Source organism: Alosa alosa, chromosome 15, assembly GCF_017589495.1.
Source record: "Alosa alosa isolate M-15738 ecotype Scorff River chromosome 15, AALO_Geno_1.1, whole genome shotgun sequence".
Taxonomy (NCBI): Eukaryota; Metazoa; Chordata; class Actinopteri; order Clupeiformes; family Clupeidae; genus Alosa; species Alosa alosa.
The window spans coordinates 20,288,081-20,314,614 of NC_063203.1; the positions used below are offsets into that span (position 1 = coordinate 20,288,081).

The window sequence follows — 26,534 nt, forward strand, 5'->3', positions numbered from 1 at the left end:
CAAGCAGGCAGTTCAGCAGGCCAGATGTGCCATGCAACTCAATGCTGTGGCATCAGGCATATAGAATTAAGAAGTCACAGCAAGTTCCATGCAAAACAAGATTGGCTGAGTTACAAGGTCAAGTTTCACATCAAAACATAACTGATTTTGTGTGGCTGAACCAGGGCTAAGTGTCGCCGCCCCCTCAACCAGCCAACTCACTGCTGCAATCGCCCCTGCCCGTCCCACCCTGCCCCACCCTTGCACGCACGCATTAGAATTAATTGAATGGAACTCGCTGTATCAGTTTCACATCAAAAATAAAAGATCGATTGAGATATGATCATGCTTGCTATGATTTCAATGCCCCCATAGAGGTCAAAGGTCACCAAATGATTTGTGCATCATCAGGATGAACCAGACTGTTTTATGGGCTGCCATTGACCTCCATTGCAGAATAATGCAGCAACCACAGGCCAAAATACATTTTTGCCAATTACAGAGCCCCCTAGAGGTCAAAGGTCACCAAATTTCGTAAGCGTCCCCCTGATTGGGTCCTGAGTCCATGCACCAATTTTGGCTTTGATAAATGCAAGGGTTGCTGAGATATGAGCTCACTTCCTGTTTGGCGGCTTCGCAGCAAGTTTCGATTGGATGTTACAGCCGAATGATACTGTCAAATGTTCCAAAAAGCAATGCACTGATAAGGCATGGTCTGAAGATGGTCTCTGCCAATTTTGGTGAGGATCCGCTGAAATTTGTGACCTGCGAAAACTTGTATGTGTTTTTGATTAAATCCAATATGGCGGCCGAATCAATTACGATGACATCACAAATTGGCTTGGGTCGGCCTAAGGACATTCAACAGTACTACCAGACACCACTAGTGCATTTTAATTCTAAGCAAAACTGCTGCTACAGGCCAAAAGGCATGATTCTTAATTACAGCGCCCCTAGAGGTCAAAGGTCACCAGATTTCATGAGCGTCCCCCTGATTGGGTCCTGAGTCCACGCACCAATGTTGGCTTTGATAAATGCAAGGGTTGCTGAGATATGAGCTCACTTCCTGTTTGGCGGCTTTGCCGCAAATTTTGATTGGCTGTTACGGGCGAACGGTAATACTTCCGAAGACGAAAAGTGATAACTTTTGTGAGGCTTGGTCTGAAGATGATCTGTGTAAAATTTGGTGGGAATCAGAGAAAGTATGTGACCCCTGATACATTTTAAGTGTTTTTGATGAAATCCAAAATGGCGGAAAATCCATCATGGCGGAAAATGACGTCATAGGGTGCGTTGAACTCGGCTTGGTCCAAGGATTCCAACGATACCTGACTTTTGAAAATCGGACCTACGGGTCAAACTTTACGTGAGTGAACACACTTCCAACTTTGGCCTGTTGGTGGCGCTAGAGGGTTCGAGTTGCCGACATGAAACTTGGTGACATGAATCATGGGACCGTCCCCAATTAGTGTGCCAAATTTCCCAACTTTTTACCAGATGGTTCTATGGGCTGCCATTGACTTCCATTGCATATAATAATAATAATAGGAAAACGTAGAAACACAATGAGGTCCTCGCAGCTTCGCTGCTTGGCCCCCAATAAGAATCACTTCACATTCTGCTGCTGTGTGGATATGTTATACTTTGTTCCAAAATATGACATATGGGTAAGTGTCATTTTTATATCTATATTCAAATTCATATTTACGGCCTGCCTTAATTTTTGATGCCTGATAAGTCTGGCACAACCATTTGTTTTAGGAACTGGCTCTCCTACTTGCAGTATTTCACCACACCAATGAGAACTGCATTTTACTGTTAGAATGAGATTTTGCCGTTAGAGGGCAACGTCGAGGTAAAAGTCGGAAAGTGAGTCAGTTCGCCTGCATTGTGTTCACCTGGAGTACCAGTCTTGTCACAGCTGTGTTAATGGTGTCAACAAACTTTTTTTTACCAATATTTGGCTGAGCGCTCATCATAATGTCTATGAGTCATAATCTACATTCGTGCGAAAATTTGGTTTTTGGACTAAATAATGTAATTGCGCGTTACTTTTTAGCGGTTTATTTAATCTAAAGATATAATGCTTTCACATCTTGAGTAGTCTATGAATTATGCAGTTTGTCAATAATACACAATTTAGTTTAGTTTACAGGGGGAAAGACTTAATAAACAAGATCTGGTGGTTCGTTGGCTGCTTTCTTTTGTTCCAGCAATACGCAGCCTCATCCAAATTACGCACCAAAAATAAGTCTCTCACTTTCTTACTTAGAGTCATTGAACCGATAGATAGTCTGTTGCAGACACACACTAAGGTCAAATGAACAGGCAAACAAGTGGATTGTTTTGAAAATACTGCAACACTGACTTCATTTCCTCTTTACACGGTCTGAGAACACGGTACACTACTTCGACACGGTACACTATCTTGGAAACATTTGGCGATTCATAGTCTGTCTCACTAAACAACTTATTTATTTTAGGAAACCAAACAGATTGCAAAACCCATGTGTCTGTTGTGTGTGTAGGAAGCATAAACAGGCAAACATGATGGGTAATAATTTATATAATTATTAGTCTTCTCTGATTGGTTCAAATCCGTCTCTAGCTCAGCAGTCGACCAATGGCGGCGTTGGCTTGTTTGTGTAGCGAACAGTGAAAATATAAATCCAGGAATCTGAGATGAACGAATGAACTGAAGTATAGAAACCAAAGACAGTGTTAGTTGATGTATATCTGCATGATTTATTAAGTTGCACCAGCTCTCCATCTTCACCTTCAACGAGAGGGATATCAACGGTTTGGTGAGGGATCCCTGTCAAGCAGGTATGAGCCGCTCTCTGCTTACAAGGATGCTCTGGTGTGAAACTTGGCTACAGTATAACAGACACTGCTGTGTCATGTAGCATAGTGCTCAGTATTTGAAATACCATACTAATATGGAGTACAATTGTAATGGTCAATTATACCATTATACCATTTTACCATTCTGTTTTCCATTCTGTGGTCAATGTCATGACAAAGATTGTATTGATTGTATGTTGCATTACCTCTTGTAATGAATGGTAACAATATTTCTCACCAAAAGAAGTTATTACAGACTAACTCACTACATGTCTCAGGATTTCTGATTGATCGATTGGATTTCTAAATCTGTGCTTTGGGCTATCAGATGATGTACAGTTGTCGTCATCGAGATGTTTTCATTGTCTCCTGCAACTTCTATTAGCATACTAATAGCCGGGTTCTGTAAACTATCCATAGACGGATGCAAATATAGCATATTTTGAGCTGGAGTGGACTCATACGTGGGTTCCTTGTGTTGACATTCTTTGTGTCCATCTCAACCTATTTCGTGTTGATGTTAATGACTAAAGGTTCATTTAAATAAAGTACGAATGTGTTCACACTAATTAAAAGGTAAGCCCATGCGTAAACATAGTGCTGAATGCATAGGACCTGAACAATAGGTTTCGCTGTCATTAGGTTCCTAATATTGTGTGATTACCACTGTATCCTTACAATGTGATATTGCAAATACTAATCATTAAGTGCAATCTCTAGGGAGAAATTAGGTGCATGTTATTGATAATGTAGCCCGCTGTTGTGAACGGTTCATAACAGACACAAAATGGTATACCCGCGAGCGCAAAGCCTTAGGAGCATCGTAAACAGGAGCCAGGGTCAACCCGAAAACAAGGAAGTTTAATGTTGACATTGTGTCCTTCGAATGTTTTTGCCAGCAGTGATGATATTCATGGAATAGCAGTGAGCCCAGACACGGAACAGCTGAGCTTAATGTGCATGTGAATGGAGATGGGGGGTGGGGAGTGGGTTACAGGCGCAGGGGCTGATGATTCATGTCCAGTTCAGACCAGTTTTTAGAGCTCTCGCAGGACAAAATAGCTTTGTCTTACAACGTCTATTCAATATAACCATGTTTCTCTGAACATCTTTGCTGCAGTACAGCTTACTAATCTGTGGCTATAAGGATTAAATGGTTAATTGCCGCACTCAAATAAATGTCATCGAAATCGTAATGGAAACAGTTGAAAACAACAATTTTGACCATAAGTTATTGCGTTTTTAAAATATATCTACCGTATATGACACTGTCTAAGTTAGTACTGCTTACCGTGATGCTATTGTGCGCTCTGAGCATCACCAGTGAAGAATGATAACGGGGCTGCCACTGAATCTCGCGCCGTACTGGTTCGAACCGGCTAGATCCTGGCCTCACGTGGAGTCTCTCTCTGTCCCTGCATTACCAGCTGCAAATGGGGGAGGAGTTTGTAATCTTGCACCAATCAGCAACCGCAAGGGTGGGGTTAGGCGCACCAATGGGTGGGGTATAGAGGTTTCCACACGCGCGGAGGATATCTGGGCTGTTTCTTGTTTGTGCAATGTTTTTCATCTTAGCAGAAGTGAACAAAGGGGGACCCCCAAAACAACCAAATAAGCCAGAAAGACAGTTTCTCGAGAAAAAGACTCGCAGTCGGTTGGATGCAGGGTCTGATTATTATTCAGCCCTGTGATCCTGCATTAGACACAACATGTTTGTTGTGATAAACAACTGTATTAAAAACTGTAATACATGTCTTAAAAAGACTAACACAATGTCTTAGCCCAACATTAAGATGCTTAAGATTCTTGTGCTCTATATTTCAGGCTTGACTTTCTTTGCTGACCAACGCTCCCTCCACCTATTGCACACATCTGCACCCCTTGAGTGCGTAAAGATGGCTCCTTCACTGCGCACAGCTGTTTCCAGGCGCTGGTGGATGGCCGTAACAGCGGTGATCGAGAACCTGCTTTTCTCTGCTGTGCTGCTAGGATGGGGTTCCCTGCTGATCATGCTCAAGTCTGAAGGCTTCTACTCATACCTCTGTTCTGGTAAGATGTGATGGACAGCAGCAAGCACATGAAAACATCACCGTGATTATTAAGTTCTTTGGACAAATACACAATCTAAATTTATTTTTAAAGTGTAGCAAGGAGGAATCTCCGTCACCTACCCAGCATATCATTTATGTAAATGTATAATTGAATAATACATGATGTGACTTCACAAAGCAATCTGTTAGTTACTTCAGCTGAAGGCTTTGTTTGAATACACTAACACAATTAGGTCAAAAATGGCATAGGAATGTGGCACCCTACAGGTACTTTGACAAAGATCTTAATTCATTCTAATTGCACCATCCCACCTGCAATGCTACCCTATTTTGCATTGAAGGGCACCCTTGCTCTTTCACCTACTTGGAGTCATAATAGCATCTAAAGTAAATCACTGATTAATTGATGCTTGAATAAAGGTGACATAATGCTCCTAGTCACCTGCCAAACCACCATGAGCCAACTTTTGTTTAGAAGTCAGTAAAAATATATATCAAAAGTCTATCAAAAGTCAATATTATACACTGCAAGTTCACTGCCTAAGCACCAATCCATCACAAACAGGGAACATATTAGAGTATTACGCAAGTGTTTACCTTTGTGGTTGATCAGATTACCAGAATTTTCTCAATTGCAGATTGGTTTTTATATAAATCTACCCCCAATGTGTCAGGCAGTCAACAGAGTCTAGAGGAAAAACAATGTGATAGTGATCAGCTTGCCGAAAGTCCCTAATTCTGCCCAACGACACTGCAGACTTTGGCAGCATTTTTACACACTAATTCTAAGAGACAAAACAAGTAAATACTGTTGTTTATTTTGATTCTGTGCAAACTTTGCTAATCCCAAAATGAGTTTTTTACATTCTAAGAACTGACCGATTAGTAGATTAGTGTAAAAAACACATCAAACGCTTTTCAATTTCCCATCCTCACAATACCCTAGTGTCTCTTGTCAGTCTCGATGCATGTATGTGGGTCAAATGATAATTTACTAGTCTAGTGCTATCAAAAGCTACCTTTGATCAGTTGAAATTTTCTCTTATCATCTTCTTTAGAATCTATGTTCTTTTGTTGTTGCTCAAAGAGATTGTACCTGGAAACCATCAGTGGTTTCAAACCAAGTGTAAAATTGCTCTCGTGCCAAATAAGAGCTGACATGGATGCATGCTTTTTGCCTGTGCTTCTCTTTTTATTTTCACCACAGAGTCCTTTTGTTGGTCTAATCCCATTTAAGAGACCTTTATAATGGGTAATGCATCAGGACACTATCAGAATCAACCCTGTTGGTTACTGGGTTCACACTGTTTCCTTTTTGACCGTTTCACTTTGACACCCTGTCTGCAAGAAAGAAAATGCTTTTTGTTTTGTTCTGTTATTTTTTTTTTGCTACATGGCTGCAGATAGTGTCAAGTCACTGCAAAGTGTTTTTTAATCGGTCAGATCTGTTGACAAGGGTTTGAGGTTTCACAGTCCTCTGTGGTAGAGCGAGGCTGGCTTCTCTGCCAAGCCGTCTCTGTCCTCTGCTGAGTGCTTCGTCCATTCACAGGAATGGAGTCAGCAGATATCCTTTTGAGGCACCTCTAGGACCAGTTAAACAAGAAGTACCCCCAGCCCTCGCTCCATCAATCATGTGTCCGGTGGGGGTGATGGGGGATATGTGTGTCTCTGAGGCGACACAGACAGGGTGTGGACGGACAACGCTGTCTTGTGTCTTGTCACAGCGCGCTGGTGAGCTTGTTCGGACCAGAGAGTTTTCATTCCTCACCAGGCTGCTGCCCCGCAAGTTGTGGTCAACGTGCACGTGTGAAGTGTGAGGGGCACATTCTAACCTGCTTTTGTTTTTCCTCGTCTGCCCTCAGTGCTATTTATCAGATGAACAATTTGACAAACACGGCCCACCAAGAGTTTGCAATGGAGTGACACATTTTCAGCAAAACATTCCAAGCTTTAGCCAGAGATTTTTTATATATAGTGGTGGTGGTCAGAATACTTTATCAGCAGTGACCACACATATTTCTTAGTCATTCCGCATAATGCAACCACAAACCTATGATACAACGCCCTTCTTTCCGAACATGACACACTCTCACGATCACCTCTGTTCCTTCTGTAATGAACCAGGGGGGCTGTTGTCAGCACATAGCTGGAGAGACTGAGTTGGTCTTCCACACATTAGACTTCTCAGGAAGCTGAGAATTTGCCATGAGTGCTATTTCAAACGACCGGCTAACTCTCTCCATCCTGTGCCCTACATCCAGTCTACACCCCCACCCCCACCCACAACTTTCTAGAGTCCTAAAAGTTGACTACCCCCTTCCCACATATACACACACATACTCCAGGAGATGACCCTAATTCTTGCTGCTCCTTCTACATGAGATAATGGTGCTATTGATTAAGGTCCCTGTGTGACAATGGGTTGCTTTGTTCAACACTTAAACATAAACTCATCTGTCGCTGTAATACAGCATTGCACTGCGACTTAAAAAATCAATAGCAAGAATAAAACAAATCTTTTCAATACATGATTAAAAATCTTTCCTTTTCAAGCCAAAGCCTCAGTATTAGTCAAGTAATCAAGACCATGTTCACCTATTGACTAGTTCTGCCAATCTAGAAGTTTAAAAATGTTGCTAGAAACAGTTATAAATAGCAGCTCTACTTCTAGGCAAGGTGTTGAATAATTGTGCTGTGTCCATGATGACTGTGTGTGTCAGTGAGCTGAGGGGCCTAGCTTAAACAGATAAGAGAGTATGACCCTGCAGGTACTCAAGGCGTCTTCCTTATTGACTCAGCACAGCTCAATAAGTCCTTAATACCCAGCCAGGCCCACACTGCCCAGCTGCTGTTTGCAGTCTAGTAACCCATTGCTAGGTCACCACTCAGGTCCCATGTCGCTCCTGTTACATCTCGGAGAAGTCTCGGCAAACACAACCGTTGTTGAACAAGTTCTGCTGGTCTTGCTGTTGTTTGTCATCTTCTTTGAAAAGCACACAGAGACATTGGGTCCTTTTTTTGTGTGTCAGTTTTGTCCTCACCGCCTACATACATAGATGCTCAAAACAAGTCACAAATATTCGAATGCAATCTCCAATACCACAGCGCAGTATCATCAGGATGCAACTAAAAATAGCCTGGTAGAAGAACAGTTAGACCACTCGGAGGGAGTGAAATGTAGCCATCTGCAAAGTCTGGCTCTTCAGGGCAGCATTGGAAGAGCAGCAGGATATCAGATCGCAAATAAGACGTCATTATGAAAGCCCCATAAAATTATGGCGGGAGGCGAAGCCATGGCCTAGCCTCTGCAGGAACAGGCAGCCCAGTGGCCTAAGAGCACTAAAGGGCTGGTCACACCAGGAATGATAACTATAAAGATAATTGTAACTATGACGATAAAAGTGTCCACACTGACCACCAATAAGGAAAGTCTCCCCTGCTGTTGAATGTACAATAGTGTCTACAAGTTGATGGATTCTGATTGGCTGTTAGCTTTTTATTGTTCTCAAAATCACTCTGAAAGTGGTCCCCAGCAATATACTGTAGTTCTTCATGCTGTTATCGGTATAGTTTATATGTGGACGTTGTCAATCATATTAGCTAGAGTGATACTTTTTTGAAGTTATCATTATAATTATTGTTCCTGGCGTGGACGGCTCTTAACACGTTACCCATCTGTTTAAGTAAGTAGAAGTATATATACTTTTTTGATCCCGTGAGGGAAATTTGGTCTCTGCATTTAACCCAATCGGTGAATTAGTGAAACACAAACGGCACACAGTGAGGTGAAGCACACACTAATCCCGGCGCAGTGAGCTGCCTGCTACAACGGCAGCGCTCGGGGAGCAGTGAGGGGTTAAGTGCCTTGCTCAAGGGCACTTCAGCCGCGGCCCACTGGTCGGGGCTCGAACCGGCAACCCTCCGGTAAGTCCAGAGTGCTAACCGGTGGGCCACGGCTATTTTTATTTGCTGCTGTTTCTGTGTGTGACCTTTCGCTCCAGTCACCCCGGGAACATTACTCTGTGGCAGCAACAGGGTCACAATTTCACATATGCCCACACCATACCCCTAGGCTGGTAATCCAACTGGGTAACCTCAGGAGTCAAAGCAAGCCACATATCATACCAGGTCATGTATATCTGGCATGAAATGTAAAGCCAAATGCAGGCTTTACTAGGAAGAAGTAAACGATGATCCATTTATTTATTAATTTAAAGTGCTCTACAGAAAAAGTGAATATTCATTAACAATGAAAATGTGATTCAAATCTTTATTCAAAGCAAACTCGGCCATTTGAACAGAATCTAGAATACGGTCTGAAGTTGTTGATTTTAGTGATGGCAGACACACAGCACATCTCAGGTGTTCTCTTATCCTCCTGAATCCGACAGGGAACAGCTCAGACAGTCAGCTCAATCAGTCCTCGTCAGCCATCAATCAGTCCTCAGACGACCAGGGCATGGACGCTGCAGAGAAAGCTGAGGAGGAACCCCTGAAGCTTCGAGGGTGGCCAGTGTGCAAGGACCAGGATGAGATGCTGAACCTGGCCTTCACCGTGGGCTCCTTCCTGCTGAGTGCCATCACTCTGCCCCTGGGCATCGTCATGGACAAATACGGCCCACGCAAACTGCGCCTGCTGGGCAGGTGAGGCAACCCTGTGACCCTCCGCCAGAATTCTGTGGGAGAACATAGTGCAAAATAGTGATGTGTATATGCTCTAAATTCAATCCAAAGCCAGAACTAATTCATGGATTTTGTGATAGATATTTTTTGTGCTTCTGCTAGAATTTAATGGCAATAGATAGTACCATGTTTACGTAAATGATGAATCAAAAACCCAGCGTAATTCATTTCATTTTGTGTTTTCAGTACCTGTTTTGCCTTTTCTTGTATCCTGATTGCCTATGGAGCGAGTGATCCAAACAGTACGTACCGCTCTCTCCACTCTCTTGTGTTCTAAGATTTGGTCCGTTTGGGCCATCTCTGTTTGGGCCATCTCTGTTCGCTCTCTGTGTCGAGGTAACCTGTCTGTCTTTCCCCAGATCTGTCCGTTCTCATCTTTTTCGCTCTGGCACTGAATGGCTTCGGAGGGATGTGCATGACCTTCACCTCCCTGACAGTAAGTGACTGGGGATGTGATGAACCACTCCTCTGCACCACTCACTCACTCACACACACACACACACACACACACACACACACACACACACACACACACAGCCTCTTTAGAAGGGAAGTGAAGAAATCCCCAGCTAGTGTATACGTGTGTGTGGTGTGTGTGTGCACGTGTATGTGCGCGTCTGTGTGTGTGTGTGTGTATATGTGTGTTCATCTCTTCATCTGTATTTTACAAGTGTGTGTCGTGGAGTGAGCCCACTCACTCACAGGGTGTGTCTTGAGTAGCCCACGTGCCTCAGTGCACTGGAGATGCATTATTCAGCATAGCCGCTTTTCTTCACGGGAACCCAAAAAAAGACCCCTCGTCATCATTTATTTATCCTCAAAATAGACCAGGGCTTTGCTGTGCACCAGACAGGCAGCCAATATTGTGCAATGTCAGATTAAACCTGGTCATTCTTTTTAATGAGACTTTGAGTCATCACTGAGTTGGCTGAATAGACTGACTGACCAGATATTTTACATTTGCAGTACTTGCGTTTTACATTATCCTTTTCATGCATGCATCTATGACTGCATGGCCAGATTTTAAACTAGCCAGTGCTAAACTAGCATTTTGGTTCTAGCTGTCTGTCACACACTACACTGTTCATACACACCCCTATGAGAGTTCACTAGTCAATGTTATTTGGAACCCACTAGGCAGACTAGCCCCCACTCCAAATGCTTCTCAGAACAGGACGTAAGCTCAGTTGACGTAAACAGGAAGTCAGTGTTGTTGATAGCTGGGCTTCTGCTGCTGCTGCTGCGGCTGCTGCTGCAACCCTTGCCCCACTTCTGCTGGGTCTTCCAGTCCCCAGTGTTGTTGTTTTTTTTGAGTGACGTACTGTCTTTTTTGTGCCTGACAAAAAACAACGAAGTAGAGCAAACGAACAGGTTCCCTTACCCTAACCCTGACGCCAAGGCAAATGGGTTTGTTTTTGTGCTCTTTTGCAATGGTACTCCCATGACACATACCTCAGCCTGTTTGAGCTCTCTCCCAGAGTTCAGTTTCAGCACGTGCGAGACTGTTTGTAGGGGCGAGCACACGCTCGTACGTGTGTATCTCTCTCTCTGTGTGTGTGAGTGTGTATGCATGCGCTCGCTCCAGGGAACAGAATGATTTGTTATTGCAGCTGCTCTGTTCCAGTAACCTCTCCACGGCAACCCTGCACTGCAAGCACTCCTTCGAAAAACTGTGTATTTTACACATGCTGATCAGTGGGTTCATATTTACGTGTGCTCCTCTCTTTGTGTCTGTGCGTCCCTATCACTGACAGCCTTTTGAAAATGGCCTCTCTGTCTTTTCTATAGAACGTAGCAAAAGCCTGTGCATCGTGCACAGTATTAAAATGGCCGCCTCTTTTAAGTTAAACAAGTGTGATAGATATCTTGGCTTGAGAGCGATCTCGACAATAGAGAGGCCTTTATCCGCACATCTCTCATTTCCCTGGTCTCGGCGCTGTGCTTGAGCCCCCTCCTCCCTTTTCCTCTTCCTCTTGTTTCCTCCGTCATCTCTCGCTCCACTCTTTCCCCTTGCGCTCCCTTTCCAAATTTGGCTCGTCTGGTTTCCGCACCTTTCCCGGTACCAGGCTGGAGCTCTCCGGTTCTCTCCCTCTCTGTGTGTGCCCACTCAGCAGTGCACCCTCCCAGAAAGCCGTAAACAAGTGTGGGAGTGCCGGGCCCAGGGACAGGGGGAGAGAGTGACTCCCACGAAACGGAGCGATCAGAGAACACTTCAGGCTGTTCTTTTTTTTTTAACCCACTCTTCAGTAACCTGACACAGCTGTTTGTTACTGATCCCTCTGCTGTTGTTGCCTGAGGGTGTGTGTGTGTGTGTGTGTGTGCGTGCGTGTGTGCGTGCGCGCGCGCGTGCGTGCGTGTGTGTGTGTGTGTGCCCTTTATGCCCACCCCCAGTCATGCCAGCAAGCCAGTCACCACCACCCACTCCCAAATTCTCTTCCCTGGCCACAGGCTTCTGACTCAGCTGGTTAGCCGTAAACAAAGCACGCAAATAAACACACACGCTCTTGTAATGACTCTGCTGTGTATGATATATTTCTGGACACTGTGTCCCACTAATCAGTCCACTGCACTGGTAATCCGCTCCAGCACTCTACTGGCCCATAAAGCCCTATCCCTGGGTTCAATCCCTTCTTCCTCAACTGTGACAAATGCTCCATATAGCTGCCATTAGCCAAGCCCTGTCACAGCGGTTATTCCATGTGATTTCCTAGGAACAGTCCATGAAAGGTAAATTTAGAAGAGAGGAGTTGTGCCACTCTGGATGAGGGGGTGGGTGGGGGTCAGGGCAATAGGAGTACATGAAATATGGCTTTCACCTAGATGATGAATGAAAATGACTGTGTAGTTGTGGACCAGAAACTAGGTGCTGACCACATCAACAGCACTTAAATAGAAGTACTGACCTGATACTGCAACTAAAGGTCATGAAACGGACCACCATGACAGTCAGGAGCACATGATGTTGTCGGTGAGAGGAAGGAGAACTAGGGCAAGCAGGACCTATACTTTGTGTTGACTTCAGTTCTGTGCTCCAGTGATCATTCTCCATGGTCAATGCTAGGGGCCTGCTGGGAAACTGGAGATAAGCGAGGGTCAGTGTGGAATTAGTCGCAGTTCCACTTTCGCTGAGCTGTTGACTCATGGAAAGGCTTGAGGTCTTTTAGGTCGGGTGCTGGCCAGTGTGGACCGGTTCTCCACAGCTGAGCACATCTTTCTCACTTCCCTTTCTCTCCCCCTCTCTGCTCCTTTCATCCCCTCGCCGGTGCAGTTCTGCCTGTGCTGCACACTTGTTGTCTGTGGCTGGTGGTGGGAGTGTTGGGAACGTTTCAGTTTCCACAGCAGCCCTGGCCCATAAAAAAAAAAACAGCAGCCCTGGCCCAAATAAAAAAAAAAAAAAACAGGCAAAACATGTGAGGTTTTCTAAATTCTCTCAATTAGTGAAGGAATGTTTTCATGGAGGAGTAGAACACAAAGTGAGAGTGTCAAATGTTTTTGTCTCTTCTGGGAACATCTCCTCCTGTATTATCACATTCAGGCTCAACTACACACCATTTGTGTGCACTACAAAGGCCATTACAAAGGCCATTCCATGTATATGGGATTAAAAAGCTATGGAGGGGAGACAACATGTAAAGGAACCTTGCGGAGGCTCATGAAATACAGAATGGAAAATGAGAGCTACCAAGGTTTCCTAATCTGCCCTTCAGCAAATTTCCACTTTTTCCACCCTAGAATGAAAAAAATCATAATTGCATCACAAGTGCTAGTGCTCAAATACTCTCTCATAGTATGTACAGTCGGCCTCCATGACATGAGTTATATGAGTTGAGTTTATGAGTTTAAAACCAGCCACTGATATTGTTGACACTTTCGTTTAACCACATATCCTCACTCTGTCTTGTTCTCTGAACAATTGAATCTGATCTATGCATATATGTATATATATAAATAACATATAACATACCCCTATCACAGCACGTCGCTAACAGCATGTCCAAAGCTACAGACTCAGTGTTAGCTCAGCGTAAGCTCAGTGTTAGCTCAGTATAAGTTCAGTGTTAGCTCAGCGTAAGCTCAGTGTTAGCTCAGTATAAGTTCAGTGTTAGCTCAGCGTAAGTTCAGTGAGAGCTCAACACTGGAGTCAGGGCTCCGCTCTGCTCAAGACAAACTGATTGCGTGAGGTCAGCGAGGAATGCAAAAAGGTAAAAAGGACACAGCCGGGCAATCATTTACCCCTGTCAGCATCGCAGCACACTGCCCGTAGTCTTGCCTGACAGCAGCGAACACATGGGGCCCTTTCACAGCCGGGGGGCCCACAGGTAAAGGTTTGACCTTGCCGAATGCGAACCCTGTGTGCCTAGGTTAGCGCAGAGCCACAGACAGCTCAAGCCAGACACAGACCCCCAGAGCCTGTCTGACCTAGATTGAGCGGGAAGAGAAAAGAGGAACAGCAGCATCACTCGGACCTCTCACGCAAGGGTAAAAACGCCGCCATCCAGACATTCTGTCTGCTGACCGAAGCTATAGATTGGTGCCATCAGCAGCAGCAGCCATATAACCTGTGGAGGGAATGGACCAGGGTGTCCTTCCTTAGTCCACTCACCTGTGTTTAGCTCACATTGATTACACACAGAGGACAAATGGGCTCTTTGTCTGAGAAGCCTTGGAGCTCAATTCCACAGTTCCCATCTGAACATCTTATCTGTTCTTCTTTTAAAACGTTGCGCATACACACTACTAGACGACTGTAATTACACCCGTCTCAATCAAAAGGCTTTCGTATCCCATTTTGTGTGTGGTGAACAGAGTGAGAAATCTGTTAGGCAGAAAAGTAGGTGAGCGCAGGCGTTGTTGTTCCTGTGTTGACTGCTCTCTGAGAGTCGTCTCACCCCGCCCGTCTCACCTTCGCGTGACTGTCAGTCGCTTTGGAAAGAGAAGTGGGGACTGAGATACAGAAATCTGCCTCGGAGGCAAAACCCGTCGCAGCCTGTTTTTCGCCGTGTTCCATCTCAGTGCTGTGTCAAGCCTGTTGACGCACCACTCAGTGGTCTCTCATGACCAGGGCAGACGTTTCGCAAACACCAAAAAAAAGCAAAAACCAGTTCTTCCACTCTCTCTCTCTGTTCTGTCTCTTGCCTTTTGGTTTCCCCCCTCATCAGCATCTCTCTTCCTCCACATGCTGAAGTCAGTTTACTCACACACACACACACACACACACACACACACACACACACACACACACACACACACACACACACACACACACGATTGTCACATGAGGGCTTTTCTTCTCCTCACCACACCCCGAGGCTGCTGTGAGACTGTTAGTGTAACTGTCATCCCAGAGGTTTTACGGGCCCACCCTGGCTAACCTTTACTCCAATTAGAAGTGGTAAATGGTGACTGCTGGGGCCAGGAGAAGGAGTTCATTCCTGCTTTTAACTAGCAGAGACCATGCTGAGAATGGAGGGGGATGCTGGGGAAGGCATTGGGGAAGCATTGTTTTGGGGAAATTCTTGGAAACAGTGGGAATTCTTGGAGGAGTGGTATTGCAATACAGGTCACAATGACAAGCCCAGTTGAGTCTGATATGTTTGTGATAGAGATAGCTGCTGAAGTTGTATTAGGTTATGTCCTTCCTCTTTTTTCTTTGTTTCAAACATTGTCGCTCTCTCCCCCTACCACCCCCTTCCTCTCTCACTTTCTCTGTCTCTCTATCACCTTTTCTCACTCTCACTTTGCTTGCAGCCTTTTGTATTAGGTGTTTACATGTCGAGGCAGGGAACAGTCTGTGCTCAGGGTTTTGAGATAAAGCAGAAAGGTTGTTATGCAAGCTGTCCTCTCCACCACAGACTGCTGTAAATGTTGTTGTCAGGCTATTAATCACCAAAGAGGGGCTCCACCCACCATGTTGTTGACCTCCAAGTTAACACTTTGGAGGACACTTGAATCTCAGAATTGTTTAACTGTCACTGTCACGCCGTTGCTAAATGAGTTTGCCTGTCAGCATTTGGGGAGTGGGGGGAAACTGTGTATACACTTAAGCAGCAGACCTGTTTGAATGTGACCACATGAAATCTCTCTCTCTGTTTCTCTCTCTGTCTGCCAATCTCTTTGCCTCCCTCTAGCTGCCGAACATGTTTGGTGACCTCCGATCGACATTCATCTCTCTCATGATCGGCTCCTACGCCTCCTCGGCCGTCACCTTCCCCGGAATTATGGTGCGCTTCCCTTTTCCTGAGCTAATGCTAAAAGTCTCACACGTGACACCGTAGAAACATTAACACGATTGGCTGTCCTTCCACAGGTGATTTATGATTTGGGCGTGGCCCTCATCACCATCCTCTTGGTGTGGGCTGGTTGCGCTGGCCTGGTCTTCATCAACTGCTTCTTCAACTGGCCCCTTGAACCTTTCCCTGGTCCAGAGGATATGGACTACACGTAAGAGTACAACACGCACACAAACCGACAAACCCTGTTTACCCCAGATACCATTCCCACATCATTGTCAGTGAAACAGTGGTTTGTGATAAATGAAGTCGGATCAGAATAAAGCATTCTTTCACAGAATAGATAAAGAATACTAAGGTATGAGCTACCCCAGGCGCGTAACTGAAGCGTTCCGTTCGCAACGCGTAAAATCCATTTTAGATGAATGGTCTATTTTTTTCGAACGTACGCCCCACTGTCTCGTCTGGTGTAGCTACTTCCATTGATTATAATGGAAGCTAATTGTTGCAGCAGACGCAACGCGAACGGAACGCTTCAGTTACGCGCCTGGTGTAGCTCAGCTCTAAGAAAGGCTATGTAGTCCAATAGAAGACTTTCTAAAGGCTTAGTTAATCTGCAAACGTGTCAGGCTACCCCGTCCACAGTGTAAATAAGTTAAGAGAAAACATGTCCCTGTCCTCCCACTTATCTGTCTTTGCCTCTTGCGCTACTTCTTCCTCAGTGTGAAGATCAAGTTCAGCTGGCTGGGCTTCGACCACAAGATCACCGGAAAGCAGTTCTACAGGCAGGTGACCACTGTGGGCCGTCGCCTCAGCGTGGGGAACTCCCTGAAGCACCACCACTCAGAGAAGCTGGCCACTCAGGAGGGCAACAAGCTCTGTCTCTCCACCGTAGACCTTGAGGTCCAGTGCAAGGCTGAGGATGAAAGTAAGAATCAGCTCATTCCCTGCTCCTTGTCAGTATAGCCATAACACCATAGCAGTTTCGAGAAAAAGGAGTATAATAAGTATATATAAGTTTATAAACTCATTGATCTAAAGGAAGTCATGGAAACATAGACATCACAGAGTTTGTTTACAGTTGTGTCACAGTCTCTGTGACTCCAGGTGTTTTTGTTGGTCGTCTGCCATTTCCCAGCTGTTTGACCGACCTTGGCTGTCTGTGGTTTGTTATCAATTCTCTGCACAATACTGAGATGTGTTTTTGTTTGTTTGTTTGTTTGTTGTTTAAAACACACACACACACACACACACACACACATCCACTCATTTCTAATGTAAGCACAAAGGAGTAGGTTTTCCTAGTCTAAATTATTTAAACTCTTAATTCATGTAAAAACACCATTTAGTGACGAGATCATGCAGTTGCAAGCCATCATGTTTGAGTTCTTTGTGGTAAGGATCTGAGAGGCAGCCATCACACGCCTCCTTCTCCGTAGATTTATGAGACTCACCAGGACATGGACACAAATTATCATCAATCTTGTCTCTTAAATGAACAGTGCCAAAACCTCAAAGACCATCCAAAATGGATAGACCGTCCATAAATCCATTTTGTTTTTCTTTAAGAGTAATACAACTGTTGGTGAATTGAAGGCATAGAGGCAGGGGTCTGTTGAGGTCTTTTGAGAAGGTTCCACTCCACAAAAACAAAAGATTTACTCTTAAACTGTTGCATGTTTCCATGGTAGCAAGGCCCTCAATCTCTGCCTAAGTGACTTGGCAAACGGCAGCCTTATAAACACGCCATTCAAAGACAGTGGGGCACGAGCCAAACCTTCTGCCAGCAACCTGTCTCACTGCGAAGTGACACACAAAGACTGCCTACTCAGTACCCAACGACAGGCATGGGCCAAAATACCAAACAGACGAAAATAGATAAAACAAAAACTGGAATGTAAATATTTGCTGCGCTTATCAAAATCCCACTGAGCGGGGATGCCAACTGTGAACCCATGGCCTGGCCAGCAGGGAGGCTGTGTTTGGGGTTAATGGCCATGGATTTGTGTTGGTGTGGGAGAGTAGAGTGGGGGGTCTCCCCAGTAATGAACAAGCGTATGGGGTCACCGAGGCTGCAGTGAGCTGTGTGATGCATGCATAGGATCTCTATGCACTTTGGCATCACTAACCCAGATATGTACCATACGATTAGCCACAAGTCGCCGGAGCTCCGGCATCAAAATAAAAGTGGCCTCTTCACCTCCCCTGGTTGGCAGCGGGAGGGTCTCTGACTCCCAGCGGGGTCCCTTGTTGAGCCTTCTCAGACCAAACGGACCGTGCAATCGATTCAGACCGCTTTCCTAGAAGCCTTCAAATGGGGCAATGTGCTTGGAGCCAAGGTTGGCGGGGCACTGAGACCACGGTGGTGGAGGTGGTGGTGGTGGTGGTGTTGTTGGTGGTGGAGGGGTTGTTGCTGACTCCGGCCAGGCTGAGGGGTGCGATGGGTAATGATGTGGAGGGCCAGCCGCTTGTTTAATAACACAGCTGGAGCTGCTGCACATTTGTGTAATAGAGGGTAATGGTGGTGATGGTGGTAGATAGAGGTGGGGTGGTGAGGGTGTTGTTGTGGAGTTTCTTGCATTCCTCTTGTTGCAGCCTCTCCCAGCTGGTTCAGCAGTACATTACAGCAGTCAGCCAGTACAGTACAGTGTCTTTTACATTACACCACCATTCTAGTGCCTCTTCTAATATAGTCTCAGTACTGAATGTGGTCAGTGGAAACTGCCAGTATGTCATATCCTACAAACATGTACAAGCATTATGAGTACAGCCGAAACTGCCTTTATGTCATTTCCATGTGAATGAATGAAGCACTTGTGTATTAAGGGGAGTGGGGAGAGAGAGAGAGAGAGAGAGAGAGAGGGAGTGAGAGAGAGAGGGAGTGAGAGAGAGAGAGAGAGAGGGAGTGAGAGAGAGAGAGGGAGTGAGAGAGAGAGAGAGTGAGAGAGAGAGAGAGAGAGAGAGAGAGAGAGAGAGTGAGAGAGAGAGAGAGAGTGAGAGAGAGAGAGGGAGTGAGAGAGAGAGAGGGAGTGAGAGAGAGAGAGAGAGAGTGAGAGAGAGAGAGAGAGTGAGAGAGAGAGAGAGTGAGAGAGAGAGAGAGAGAGTGAGAGAGAGAGAGAGTGAGAGAGAGAGAGGGAGTGAGAGAGAGAGAGAGGGAGAGAGAGAGAGGGAGTGAGAGAGAGAGAGAGTGAGAGAGAGAGAGAGAGAGAGGGAGTGAGAGAGAGAGAGGGAGTGAGAGAGAGAGAGAGGGAGTGAGAGAGAGAGAGAGTGAGAGAGAGAGAGAGTGAGAGAGAGAGAGAGTGAGAGAGAGAGAGAGTGAGAGAGAGAGAGAGTGAGAGAGAGAGAGGGAGTGAGAGAGAGAGAGAGTGAGAGAGAGAGAGGAATTCAAATAGAACTTCTTGGTGTATTTGATATGCCATTACTTTGAACTTGAATCAACCATATATATAGCTTTTGTTTCACTCAGTGAAGGTGTATTCATGCTTCTTCTAATGGTGTTTAAAGTAGACTGTAGACCTCCTAACCCCTCTCTGTTCTCTCTGCCTCTCTGTGTGTGTGTGCGTGTGTGTGCGTGTGTGTGTGTGTGTGTGTTTCTACAGCTCAGTCGTTCATGCGCAGCATCTTCAGCCCCATCTTCATGCTCAGCCTGATCACCATGTGTGTCACTCAGCTGCGCCTCATCTTCTACATGGGGGCCATGAACAGCATCCTTGAGACGCTTGCAGATGGCAACCTCAACACAGGTATGTGCCTATGGTTGTGTGTGTGTGTGTGTGTGTGTGTAAGTTTGTTTGGAGGGACCATTTGGATGTTTATATTATGTATTGAACAAATGTGTGGATGTCTCTCTGTGTTTCAGTGCATTTCTGACAATCGGTCAGTTGAACCAAATCAGTTGATCAGTGAAAGTGTGTTCATATAAGAAAGTGTGTTTACCTCCCCCCACCCCACTCAGCCTGCCAAACCCTTCTCTCTCTCTCTCTCTCTCTCTCTCTCTCATTCTATCTATCCCCCTCTCATTCCATCTATCCCCCTACTCCTTGCTGATTGTGTGTATATGTTTGCGCTGCTAGGACTGGTGTTAGTCTGAGTGAGTGAGTGGGACAGCCCTGGATCAATATGGCGATAGCATTAACAAATGTGGTTCAGAAAGTGCTGTTGGTGGCGGTGGCCTTAGTGCTGGGGTGACTGCCGCACTACAGATTAAGGCTAAATCTCTCTGCAGCCTCTTTAACAGCCCTCTGCTTGTCCCTATATGTTTTTTTCCCCCCTCTCTGCTGACTGTGCAGTAGCGCTTTATCTGATCTGTGCGTTTTGGTCCACGATGTAAAGCTAAATGTGATGAGATTATTGGAAAGGGAAGAGCCCGGCCCTGCGGTGTAACGCTTGCTGCGGATGCGTGTTATTAATGCACTCTGCTTCTGTCTCCTCTGTGTCTCCCCCTCCTTCTGTTTCCCCTCTCTCTCTCTTCTCCTCTTTTCTCCTCTCCTCTATCATGCTGGCTTTCTAACTGCCTGCGCAGTGCAAAGGATGGAAGTCGGTAAGGCTTGGGAACTGGGGGCGGGCTGGGGATGATGTGCATGTTTTGAACAACTCCCGGTCCATTACACACACTCTCCTTCATTTGACATTGGCTGACACATTTATTTATTTAAGAGACACACTCATGTAAAATGGCTTCTGCTATAGAGAGAGTATAGATCAGCTATACTAGGAAATTACATTTACTGACTGTAAATGTGGCATTTTCAGTACCTTGCACTAGCCATTGAACTACAGAGACACACTGATTCATTCTGACATGAGGAAGCATGGCTGCACTTTCCACCTGGACAAAGTCATCATTTCCTCCATCCCTTAGTCACAACCCAGAGGTCATTTGTAGATGAACTCACCCACAGTGAAGTCTAATCTCTCCCTCTCTCTCTCTTTCTCTCTCTCCCTTTCCCTCTCTCTCTCCCTATTACAGTGAGTGTGTACACCTCTATCTTCGGCGTGCTGCAGCTCCTCTGTCTCCTCACTGCGCCGGTGATCGGTTACATCATGGACTGGAAGATGAAGGAGTGTGACGACGGGGAGGAGAAGGGCGGCAGCAAGTGGGTTTTTACATAATGAATCCCCCTGCCCCAATCTGCACCCCTTTTGTTACACACACACACACACACACACACACACACACCACACCACACCACATCTCTAACGTGGGGTGCTGGGGGGTTGAGGGATTGTTGATGACTCACCCCTCTTGGAATTCAGCAAATGCACCATGTAACCCATCTCTCTCTCTCTCTCTCTCTCTCTCTCTCTCTCTATTTGTCCTTATTTCTCCCAGGGACCCTACTCAGCCTAAGCGGCGCGATCGGCAGATCCAGAAGATCACCAACGCCACACGCGCCTTCATCTTCACCAACTTGCTGCTTGTCTGCTTCGGCTTCGTGTGCCTGATCCCCAACCTTCCCCTTCAGGTGACTCACCTGTCCGTCTGGTTGGGTTGGGTTGGGTTGGGTGGGGAGGTTCCAGGGAGCCACACGCTCTGGTGCATGTGTTGCACTCGATGCACTCCAAACACCCAAGGGGGCGGGCGGGCGGGAGGCTGGAGAGAGACTACTCTGCTGCAGAGCACTCACATGTTACTGCAGCTCTTGCAATGTGAAGTACAGTACTGCTCCCTTGTGGCCATGTGGTGTTTCTGCGTGCAACCAGCAGCACCTTGCCTGAGTTCACCTCCAGCTCTCTCCTTAGCAATTTATTAATGACATTGGCGCTCTTTCCAAAAATACATCAGACAGTATCTGCAGTGGGAATGGTGTGACTGGATGTTTTTAAATTAAATTGTTTGTGTTGGTTTTGTTCTTCAGATCCTGTCGTTCGTTTTGCACACAATTGTAAGGGGTTTCATCCACTCTGCTGTTGGTGGTCTGTATGCTGCTGTGTAAGTATTTTAAAGGGATAGCAGAGTTTTTTGAGGAATCCCTGTCTATCCTCGCTTGAATGTTATTAAACATAATGGTTCATTCTAATGTTGTCACTTCCTGGCATCTTTTTCACTGCTCCACTCTCTGCTTCTCTCTTTCCAGCTACCCGTCCTCTCAGTTTGGCAGTCTGACAGGCATGCAGTCTCTCATCAGCGCTCTGTTTGCCCTGCTTCAGCAGCCTCTGTTCATGGCCATGATGGGTCCATTAGAAGGAGACCCACTCTGGGTGAGACTGCAACACACACACACACACACATACTGTACATGTGCACACACACACACACACACTTGCATTCATACCCATACAAAGAATAATACACAGACTGTGCAACACATGTGCATAGATTGTCTTAAAGGTGTAGGTTTTTGAACATTCTAACATAAGATTCCATTCCGCAACAATTGAAAGTTCTAAAATTCTATGTTGAATTCCAGATATCCTTTAGAACGTTAATTTCCCAACACTCCTTTTAGGGTTAACAATCTCTTTTTCCAGTGACACATCCCATGTAGGACATGTTCATTCTCATTTTTTTCCTAGTTTGTTGTCTGTCTCTGTTTATGGACCTTTCTGGAATGTCCTTTGTGTTTGTTCCCCACAGGTGAACGTGGGCCTGCTGGTGGTGAGCATGCTGGGATTCTGCCTGCCCCTCTACCTCCTGTGCTTCAGCCGCCAGCTCCGCCGCGAGAAGAAGGAGCGCGAGGAAGACCCGAAGATCTACGTGAATATCAGCAAAAGCAACAGTGGCCTTCATGGAACCAATGGCGTCACTAGCACTAATGGCACCAATGGCATCACTGGCACCAATGGCATCAATGAACTGGGCAGCCCAGGGGATAACCAAGATGTCTTTGTCTAAAGTCTGATATGGAGAGATGTGGTGAGAGAGGGTGAGAGGGTGAGGCAAAGAAAAGAAGGACAAAGGGATGAAAGAGAGAGAGTAGAGAGCTTGAGGCCTTGTGTATGATTACTTACCCAGGTCCTCAGGCCAAGTTGTCCTTCCCCCTTTTACTCTCAGATGGACCCTGACATTCCTGCACACTCAAACACACATTCACAGAGGTACCACTCAAATACCACTAAAACCACAGTATGTCAGGAACACAGTAGTGTTGCCCTTTGAGATCTGACGCTCGAGTCCACATCTCTTGTCAAGAGACACGCGCACATACACATTGATTACATACTCCGAAGAGAAGACTGATGTACACAACTTTCACTGTGAAACACGACACAAGCGATAACACATGGCGACACTAAACCACGTCTGCACAAGCCCCTCGCCCATCTCACATTTAGCCACTGAGCCCTCAGCACCATTGATCTTGCCATCACCACAAGAGCCGACAGTCTTGGAGGCCACAAGTGAACTCACACGAGACTTAAGGTCACAGAGCAAGGGCAGATGACCGTCTCAACAACAGACCTTGACCCCCCCAACCCTTGCTGCTTGTGTGTTGTTGTGACCCCTGCTACTTGCCCTGCCACATGCCATGTCAGTTTGGGCTGCCCGTCGAGACCGAGTTAGTCACTGAGTGTCTTCGAATGCTGAGTGTCAAGAAGCCTGAACACCGATGATCAGAAGTGCTTCAGATGACCTGGACTTTGAAACCAGTCTTCACCCTGAGGTGTTACAGTGATTTTCTGAAATCACTACGGTAATGTTGATACTTTGCCAAAAATGTCTCCTTTGGAACAGTTCTCGTCAACATCCACTGGGTTACCTGGCTTTGATCAATGTTTAGTAGAGGTTCTTTAGCAGAGAAGAAACTAGATCAGAGAACAAAGAAAGTGGCATTGTAGTCTGGTCAGAAGGTTCTCCAGCGTTTACACACTTCACATAATGGGTGTTTTAAACTAGCATGTTTTGAGCTTCTTGGCAGGTTTTTTTTGCTGCACCATTTGCCTCAGAGTGTTCTTGCTCCTTTTCTTTTAAATATAAAAAAGCAATGACTCGCAGAGGTGCAGTTTTGGAATGTTCTGTATTCAAGAAGTGATAAAGACCTTACAAACTATTCTTTTGCCTCCCAGTACCACCCCAGGGATCTGGGAAGACTTAACTGTCCGCATTTGGTGTCATGGCAGAGGCAGAACTGAGGCAGATGCTTTTGATGATTTGGGGTGGGGGGAGGGGGGTGTCGAACGTGGACCTGATCATACAGTAGTGTCATTGTGGATATTTTACAGGGACTTAAAATTCTGTGTTTACTTTTCCCCAAAGCTTTTATCACAAAGCATGGCATAGAGTGAACTTCTCACCAGCAATAATGTACCACGACACAACCTGCACAGTTAACAGACGAGTACCAATCATTAGAGCATTTCTCCCAGCTACTCAATCATGCCATACTACTGTCTTTGCTGTTGCCTAGGGTTACTGTTATGTTAACGTTTCTCTGGAGATTCTTTGTGTATGTATTCTACACCAGATACTGTATCTGTCTGGGAATCTGGTATTATACAGTAATAATTTTATCAAAGGTATTTTACCTGCAATATGATCCAGTTCAAGTTTTCTTCTGTCTTACAACAATGTGTATTATTTGGAAAGATAAAACAGAAGAAGCAGTTACATAGTTCAGATTTTTTAAACAAGAGATATGCTGATAAGGATGAACCATCGTTGCCACTTATCCATGACCTGCATTATACTATCTGGGTAAAGTGGAGGTTATGGAGGATTTGATGTAGCAATAAGTGTTTCTGTGAGCCACCTGGGAATAGTTTACAGTGCTCTTTTCCACTTACACTGTTTTGCAACCTCAAGTGCATACACACAAGCATGCCTGCTCTCAGTTGGTAAAGTCCTTAGGAGTTACACGGAATGGGCATGTTTCTGTCTATGTTTACAGAACAAGATAGAGATTTTCTCTTCACAGTGTCAGCCTTAATGGTGCTTCTTAGTAATTACAGAACTATGGACACACTTTTTTATGGTGGTCAGGTTGTAAACCTTTTTAGATCAGTCTTCAGTACATTTTCATATTGAGAGCCACATTTCACATTTCAGGCAAAAAAGTACTTGAAAAACTTGAATAATATTTTAACTATCAAAAAAGGGAGCTGAAGAGATGCTTGAATATCTGTGCCTAATTCTTGATGCACACTCTTGTAACTGTGAGGTTAAAACACAGTGTATTGGGAGCACAAAAGGGTTGCCCTTGGAAATCCTTGGGGGCAACTCGAATTTCTCCAAACTTGACTCACAAGGATTTTGCTCAGCAGTCACTCACAGAAACACTTCCAAAGACAGCCGTCTGTAGAGGGGTACCGACACACATTTTGGGAATAGGATTATGGCAAAGGTTGTTCCCCCAGTAGACCATATTCCCTGCATTCATTTTAACCTTGTTATCCCAGCTGAGTCCCACTTTGATGCATAGATCCCCTAGCAGACCTGTTTCTCTGGACCTAACTCATACCCTGTACACAGTGCAGAGGGTACTATGATCACCCTGTCCAGTGAGTGAATAAAAGAGAGAAGAGAATGGCACATACGCACTTTAATATCTCATCAAGTTGTGTCCAATTTGTCCCGTGATGAATGTTATTGGTTAAGGCACAGTCAGAAGCCTCCAGGTTAAAAGTGAAATAAAGAAAAAGTATGGTCTGTGCCCCCAACGTGTCTTTGGTCAGGGATGCAAGCTGTTTGTTATTTTTGTATTAATAGAGAAATGCTTGCACTCTACATCAACACCCCCTCCTCCTTTTATTGTTCTCTTACATCAGTTCATCCATGTCCAGGTCACTGACCCTTGTCGTAATTGACAGCAAACATGGAGGTAGCATTCCCCTTTCACATTTTTGCTGTCATTCTCTCTCTCTCTCTCTCTTTCTCAGTCACGCGCACACATACACTGTACACAGAGAAACAGGTCAATGGTACCCCAAACCCGTAATCTTTATACCCTTTTCGGATGAATATCTTTTGACAATAATGGACAATTTGGGCTGTGTAGACTATAGTGTGCATGTGTCCCAGAATGACAGCTTTAAATAGCTTGAACATGCTTAGAAATTGCAGGTGGAAGAAAATAATGATGCAGTACTGTACTCCGGCGCTATGAATGTGGGTTTATGGTTTTCATTCCCTCAGAATGGGAGATTCAGCACTTTTTCACTGCCATACCTTAAATGGTCATCCTCTTTTTAAATCAACCATGTGTTTCGTTGTAAATGTAACACATTAACTAGCCCCTGTTTTAAACATTACAGTGTCCTGGTATGAAAGGAAAAGGCTATTGACATGGTGAGTAATTATGGGGATAGTAACCAGATTCTTGATGTCATGAGTCATCATCTTGAACTCCAATGTTTTACCTGACTTTTGTATATACCATGTGCATTTTGTTTATTTTGACATCTTTTTTAGGCTTTCTTTTTGATGTGTCAAAACATGTTATGTCTTTATATGATATCAGTCATCCTATATTAAAGTAGCTGTTGTTGACATTTTGAGTAATTGTTGAAACAAAAATCAATTATATGTAAAATAAACCAAAAGTAATTTGTACAAATGTATGTCTTCATTTTTAATAAGGCCTTCTCTCACTCACAATAGCTCTTTGACACGTAGCCTAGCCCAGTGGTTTTCAAAGTGGGGGCCGGGGCTGCAAATTGGTGCCAGGGGGGCCTCAGCAACTTGGAAGGAAAAATAAAAACAACAAATAATTACATTTGAAAAATGTAAAATATAGCTGCTACCTATTACTATGAGGGTTGTTATACAATGCCATTATAATAATTTTCCATGATAATGACAGGGAATAAT

At 45.1% G+C, this 26,534-nt stretch overlaps 1 protein-coding gene across 2 annotated transcripts; it reads left to right on the plus strand.

The window, feature by feature from the left end:
- Positions 1–2,641: 2,641 nt before the first annotated feature.
- Positions 2,642–26,280, plus strand: slc43a2a (solute carrier family 43 member 2a). 2 transcript variants are annotated; one of them, XM_048264278.1, is made up of 15 exons: positions 2,642–2,805; positions 4,648–4,872; positions 9,266–9,518; positions 9,744–9,799; positions 9,917–9,993; positions 15,686–15,778; positions 15,865–15,998; positions 16,510–16,715; positions 19,387–19,530; positions 20,310–20,327; positions 20,757–20,883; positions 21,120–21,252; positions 21,646–21,719; positions 21,865–21,988; positions 22,365–26,280. In XM_048264278.1, exons 2-15 carry the CDS (start codon positions 4,719–4,721, stop codon positions 22,620–22,622), a joined length of 1,851 nt encoding a protein of 616 aa, XP_048120235.1. In that variant the 5' UTR covers positions 2,642–2,805; positions 4,648–4,718; the 3' UTR covers positions 22,623–26,280. The 2 variants fall into 2 exon arrangements, with proteins under 2 accessions (XP_048120235.1, XP_048120236.1); XM_048264279.1 differs by lacking the exon at positions 20,310–20,327 and having other exon boundaries at positions 2,643–2,805.
- The last annotated feature ends 254 nt before the right edge of the window (positions 26,281–26,534 follow it).